This window comes from Neolamprologus brichardi, chromosome 6 (genome assembly GCF_056152115.1).
Source record: "Neolamprologus brichardi isolate AB-2024 chromosome 6, ASM5615211v1, whole genome shotgun sequence".
NCBI lineage: Eukaryota > Metazoa > Chordata > Actinopteri > Cichliformes > Cichlidae > Neolamprologus > Neolamprologus brichardi.
In genome coordinates this window covers 10,035,434-10,042,500 of record NC_142109.1, presented here as the reverse complement: position 1 = coordinate 10,042,500, position 7,067 = coordinate 10,035,434, and the positions used below count along the sequence as shown (strand labels likewise).

The window sequence follows — 7,067 nt, the reverse complement described above, 5'->3', positions numbered from 1 at the left end:
GAATGACGGCAAACGCACCCTTAAAGAGCGTCTCTTTGAGCCGCCATAAAATCTCACAGACATTCATGTTACTTATAGGATGAATGGGTATCACTGCTGTGCTCTTATCAAGGACTTAAACTGGTTTAAGATCATCTATCAGAATAAATACACTGTACAGCTCCATACTGCTCCTGTCATGTATACCCCCTCGTGTAAAGTTATAATCAGCCACAGTAAGTATGTAATACCAGCTTTACACAGCTGATTGATCTTGGCTTGACATGTTTCCGCACTAAAGTCTTCACCAGCTCTCACATCAGTTTGAAAGCTGCAGGAAATTACTATTTTGAAACACAGCTACAATTTTTGTCATTTTAGCTGTTTATAAAAATCCTGCCCCCACTGTCAAAGAGTGACATATTTATATACAGCCCCCTGTTTTTAAGGACTCAAAAGTTATTCAACAAATGAATTCAATCATGGATAAAATGATCATTTTTAATGCTTAGTAAAGAAATATATCCAGCTAGTGACTTCTAGAGTCTAGAACCTATGAGCATCATTAAACAATGGGTTTACTCCATTACTGCAGCTTCAGCTTTGAACACAGTGTACACTGACCACTTTGTTGGGTACACTCTGGCAGTCTTTTGTCCCTTTAGTACCTACTGAGCATCATTAAACACCACAATCCACGTGAGTATTGTTGCTGACCGTGTCCACCACTCTATGACCACTGCAGCAACCGTAAGATACTTTCATGTCAATATAAACCAAAATGGCTGAGAAGTGTTTCCAACACCTTGTTGAATCTGTGCCATGAAGAGTTAAGGCAGTTTTGCAGGGAAAAGTGGGCCCAGACTGGTACAAGCTGGGTGTGCCTATTCCCAATGAGTGTCAATTTCTGGGGTAAAGCTTCATTCTTCATCTAGTCTTAAATGATTTATAATTTGCAAGTTATTTAAAAAGGATGAATGAAACCAAAGGAAATTGAACTGAATGGGACGACTCAAATATGAACTACTGTGTTTGCATGAGCAACCTGCTCACTAGTTTTCTCATGCTCTTTGCAGCTTGGCCTCACACTGTCACTTTGGAATCCATACACACAGACTTGATTAAACATAACCTAGTTAAGCTCAGAGTCTGTCATGTGCAATGTGTGTGTGTGTGTGTGTGTGTGTGTGTGTGTGTGTGTGTGTGTGTGTGTGTGTGTGTGTGTGTTCGAGCAACAGAGAGGGAAAGATAGAGCCTGAAAGAAGGTGGGCCAAGTTAGTCAAGTTGTCAAGTCACTGGCTCCACCCCTTATTAGGATGACAGCTTGTAACCATGGAAACAGATGCTGGTATCATGTTAATTGGCTGAAATGATTCTGACAGTTCACCCTACTTTGAGTAGGTTCTCATGCTATCCATCGATGTCTAACTATCACCTCCTTACAGACGCATACACACACACACACTTCAACCCTATTAAGAAGCTGTTTAAGAAAAGGAAAACAGGAGGGATAAACAGGGAGCATGGGATCAATGCCGAACAGAAAGGGATGAAAAGAGCACAATAAGAGAAAGGAAGATACTTGCACAGGAGTGATGGAATCAGCTTTTCTCCTCTTTAAACAAAAGGAAATGCTCTGAATGTTTCATACACTGCTGAATAAGTTATGTCATTTGTGTGTGTGTGTGTGTGTGTGTGTGTGTGTGTGTGTGTGTGTGTGTGTGTGTGTGTGTGTGTGTGTTGGCGTGCGTGTCACATGTTACACTGAAAGAGTGGGATAACTGCCACATGGAAAGCTCAGCACTTGACAAAGTAGGCACCTTGCTCCACACATAAAATAACTCCCATCCCCTCCCATTGAAACAGGAATAAAATCCAATAGAATTCACTGGAGCTTGGAAAGGCTGCAAGATAATGTTATATAACGGGAAAAGCCAGTCTCCTTTTTGTTCCTAATAATTGGGGGAAGAGATGAACAGTATGTCGTAAACACGGTACAAAGGAGCATGCCTGCTTTCACAAAGAGGGAGGAAGTGGAAGGAAGGAGAAAGGAAATTAATTTGTAATATGTAGTTACTGAGTGGAAAAAAGAAGAAGCCAGAGAGGAAGGAGGGGTCACTTCAGGAAAAATGGGACTTTAGGCTCTTGGGGACTGCTCCCCGCCACTCCCCCCTCCCAGTGCGCTCACATTAATGTCCCTGACGAACAACGTCCACCCACATTACTTCTCCCGCAGATCATTCACAGTAACACACACACACACACACACACACACTGTAAGTGAAATGCAATGAAATATGTGCGGCATAAAAACAAAGCGGGACATTTTCCAGCAGCTCGACAGACTCGCAGAAGGACAGAGAAGCAGACAGAAACGCAAACTCGTATGAAAACAAATACAACAAGCGGAAGTAAAAAGGCCGTCAGGGCAGAGCTACGCTGTTACTAAGCAACCAGGTGATTCCTCTAAAGAGCCTCACCATGGGAGATTCCCTCGTTTGTGTGAGGGCATTTACACACTTGTGTGTGCGTGTGTGGGCGTGCACGCTGGAAAGCCTGTGTGTGTGTGTGTGATGATGATGAATGTGTGGTTTTTAAGCATGCCCAGTAAGTTAGTAACAGCCCAGCAGGTAACAGAGCTTCATTGGATTTGTAGTTTTTTCTTCTTCTTCTTTTCTTCTTGGTGTACATTTTATTTATTCAGCAATTATGTATTTATATTTTATGGAGTACACAGAGTGCTGACAGTGGCAAATACCCACAGACGTGTCCTGACAAGTGCATAACGACACACGGGCGCACAAAAAGTAGAACACACACACACACACATACACACACTCACATACACACAGACAGGCAAGCACACAAGGAGTCATAAGCTGTGGAAAATATTCAATTTGGAGAGCCTCAACAAATCCCTGAGGTGTTGCTGACGTTTATGCATGCTTCAGAGTATTCATAGCTGCTCACACACACTACAGCACTGATAAGCACACACCTATTCACGCTCACACCTTCACAGCAGAGCTGGGTAGAGGTTGAGGCTCAGAGTGAGAGACAGGGAGGGGAACGGGAGGTGAGACGATGAAGACAAAAGCAGTGGAAGCTTTGGGGGGTGACGTGAGTCTTCACTATTTGTGACTCCTGCTGCTGTATAAATGGAGGCCAGTAACAATGCAACTGACAGGCGACTGTAACCCTGGAGATTCATTAGGGCTTGTCACTATGGAAACCTCAAATCAGGAAAAAATGTTGGCCACCTTTCCCTACAACTAATTTGTCCAAGGAAATACCTGGGTACACACACACACATATACATACACACACACACGTACGCACAATACTGACCTTCTCCCCCTGTCCCCTGTGTTTAAACATAAAGTAAACATCTAGGAGCCTGTACAATGGCTCTGAGGAAGCACAGAGCTGAAACACAAACAGACAATCTTTGTCATATTATAAACGCAACCTGCTTGCACACAGGCGCGTGCGCTTCAGGTGCACCGGCTGCAGCGAAGGATATGGGTGGCAGACAGCTCGAAGGCACCAGGACCGCGGTGGGCTGGTTTGGGTCAAAGCCAAAAGAACCACTGGTGCTAGAGCGGGGTAGGGCAGCTCTTCCTTCTCCTTCTCTTCCTCGTCCTCCCCTTTCCATTCCCTTTCATCTCCCTCAACTGACACGCGCACCTTCTCCCCCTCCTCCTCCTCGTCCTCCTCCTCCTGCGTCGGTCCTCTGTGCTGCTCACGCAGGTCTGGCTCCTGGATGCCCGTCATGGCCGTGCTGTGAACAGCCCGAACCTGAAAGAGGGCGCAGGGGCACGGGCAAACTGTTCAGGACCCGGGAACACACCCTGCGACAAATTCCTGCAAAAATCCAGGAATCCTATACAGCAACGTAGGCACAGGCATGCTGGGATTTTTGCTTTAATGAGTGCAAAGATTTCTCAGAATACAGACTATTAATTTCAAAGCATTCACTTAACAGTGTGTTATTTTATTACAAAGCATTTTTGGGGAGGTTATTTTGTGTGTGTTGGATGTGTGATGCGGCTTGATTGTTTGTGTGGGGAAGAACAGAGTTACGGTTTGGTTAGCAATGGGCAAGTTGACTGAATCTACTGTAGAGATTAATCACGTCCCCCCAGCCTACATCTGCTGGATGGCTGAGAAAATACTCGATATGCTCAATATAGCAGCATTCCTATGCAGTGAGGTACAAAAAGTAGCAAAAATACATTAAAGCTAATATCTTGTTATTGTTTTTTTTGTTTTTTTTTAAAAAAGAAGCTTAATTTAAGGTTTGTGGTTAAGGACATGCAGCAGATTTACTGTAAGGGCAAAAATGCATTTAACAGTATTTTTCCATAAAGCCTGTATTCCATACAAGAAAGTTTGTTTTTACACAGAAATCTGTTCATTCATGCAGATTACAATAGCTGAGAAATAACAAGTTGATTGTGGCAAAATCTTGCACCATAAAATTACTTTAAATTGAAAGTGGAAAGAATTACAGTGTCGGGATGGATGTGTGTGTACAGCGTGTTTGTTTCTGCTGTTTTGCCTTGAAGCTCCCAAAACAAACTGAGATCGTGTGGACCGTCACGCCTGCCACCCTGTCCACGAGCTGAGCAAGAAAGCAGGGGAAAGAAATCTGTCTGTGTTTCTCTGTGAAACAACACACCTTCACCAGAAGAATCGCAGCCAGCAATCCTGTGCAGGAAACATAAATCTACACAAATCTAAACAGAGTGAACTAATAGACATGAGCAGAGGTGCAAACAGGGTCAGCGTCGACAACAGGAAGCACTTAGACCTCTTCATAATAATCCTACAGCTGTACCGTTCGGTGATGACAACAGGCCATTACTGCTGATGCTTTTAATCCAGACTGGCTTTAAACAATCTGGGCATGCCGAGATGAAGTAGCTTAGACGGCTATTTCTTATTGTCATAAAGTGTGGTGCAGAGTACTGAAGCTGTCGGTGCTTTCGTTTCTTTTTGTCATTTACAATAAATTTTCAACTTATGATGATTACCGTTAATTAACTCCATGAGTTATATTTCCTTGAGCTATAATTTGGGATACAATCTGATGAAATGCAGGGACTTGGTTGAGCTACAGCTGCCTGCGTGCTGCCTTCAATTTATCAGAGCTCTGGAATATCATGTCAGAAATGCCAGACTGAATGATAATCTCAGTTTAAATACGATGGCAAGAGCCAAATTGATGTTTTGGCTTGAAACGTATGTATTTATTTTGTACAATTTCATGATATTTTTCAGCTTTGCCGGCCACCACACTGGGCAGCATTGGCAGGCAAAGATGGGAGCTGGAGCATGTGATACAGTACACATTGTCATGACTACACAGCAAACGCTGCCCACTGGTGCACAGCGAGCTCGTTCTATTGCTTATTGATCCCCAGAGATTCTGGCAAATCCATTTTAACAGTCTGTAAGTTGGGGCCGGAGCAGAGTTACTTGGACAGTGTGAAGAAGAATCAGAACAACAGAAGTCTGAGCCAACCGTGAGTCCGTGCAGGAATATATATTGTGCCTACAGTGTGGCAGGACAACGGGAGAGCTGGCTTGCAAGTTCAAAGCTTGGAGAGCAGTGAGTCTGTGTGTGTGCTTCTGATGAAAATAATGAGATTCAATCTGCCACTGTCATTATTTCCTGTGTATTCATTATGGGCACATAGCCTAGACAGTTTAAGGAGTCCAGGCACTTTATGGCATTTTGTTGTGACTCACTAGCTGTTGGGCGGACATCAATTAACCTCTGAAAAAAAGAACGAAAGAAATAGAAAGCAATTCTCCTGCACAGTTGAAAACCTGCTGATTAGTGCTTTCAAAACATTTTAAAAACTCATTATGAGCCTCCCTCGCTGACAGCCAAAGCCATGTGTGAATCCTTGCGAATCTCAATCAGTGACTAGAACCAAATATATTCACAGCTCTTTAAGACCTCTGAAACCCATTAACTCGGTTTTATACACAGCCTTTACGGCGGACTCATTACGTCTGCGTAAATTGAAAAGAAAAAAAAAAACCTTTACCAGGAGTGTGTATCGTGTTTGACGAGAACACGACAAACAGCTGATCCCTGTACATCTCTAAATATAACATTTCTTTTCATTCAATGCAGGAATTTAAATCCTCGTGAAGGCCACCACGACATTAACGGTGCCACGGCGTTTCCCAGCATTGCTGTGACAGCAAACAAGCAGCAGTCTAATTAATCCGATAATAAACTGCAGAATCTATTAAAAACAAATATTTCCGTTATAGAATGATGCAACAAATCACAAAGGCCTGAGCACGATAAGGTCACTAACTCGGTTTATAGAGCCACACACACTTTATGACTGCTCCTCACCACGTTATTCACATCATTTTATTCTTTACCTTTTTTTTCTTTGCAAAAGACAACCCGCCATTGACAAAGAGCGACAACACAATAACTGGACATTTTTTCTTTCTTTTGTGCCACGGGCTTTCGCCCAGCGCAGAGCCCGGGACAACGCAGCGAAGGGGGGAAAAGTACATTATAGCAGCAAAAAGCGAAAAAAAACTTTGCCCGCTGTTCTTACCGGGGAGCAGCGTCCATCCACCAGCGTCACTCACTCCGGGTCCGCCGTGCGCCCGCAGCTCCAGGAGCCCCGGTGCTCCATCTGAGAGCAGCCCCGCTGGTCCTTGCCTCCTCCCCCCGCCGAAATCCAAACTAACTCAGTCCTCCAGTAGGGAGGATGGGGGGAAAGGAAGGTGAGAAAACGGTGTGTGGCGCGCAAGTTTTAATAAATGGAGAAAGTAAAGTTATAAAGGAACCAGCTGTCCCCCCTGTGCGCCTGCGTCCCCTCAGCCTGTGGACGCGCTGTGCGGTGTCAGGTACTGGAGTTGAGGCGCACCGGGGAGAGGGAGAGCTGCGTTAAGCCAGACGCAGAGAGCCAGACCGGACGCGCAAGGTTTTTACCTTCAAAATAAGACGATCCGGTCCCGGAAGTTGTGCATCAAATCGTCTGAAAACTATCAAATGACGCGGAAAAAAAAGGCGAACTGCAAATTTTGATAGGAATCCCTGCTGGATA

The 7,067-nt window shown here is 44.3% G+C and overlaps 1 protein-coding gene across 1 annotated transcript in view; it reads right to left on the bottom strand.

Moving 5' to 3' along the window:
* cacna1hb (calcium voltage-gated channel subunit alpha1 Hb) overlaps nucleotides 1-6,847 on the bottom strand; it is a 58,004-nt gene extending 51,157 nt beyond the window's left edge. Inside the window, exons 1-2 of the mRNA XM_006796139.3 lie at nucleotides 6,573-6,847; nucleotides 3,503-3,777 (exon numbers count right to left, since the gene is read on the bottom strand). Of these exons, the coding sequence (XP_006796202.2) occupies nucleotides 3,503-3,753 (251 nt within the window). The 5' untranslated portion in view covers nucleotides 3,754-3,777; nucleotides 6,573-6,847. The remainder of the gene's footprint in view (nucleotides 1-3,502; nucleotides 3,778-6,572) is intronic.
* Between the last annotated feature and the right edge of the window lie 220 nt (nucleotides 6,848-7,067).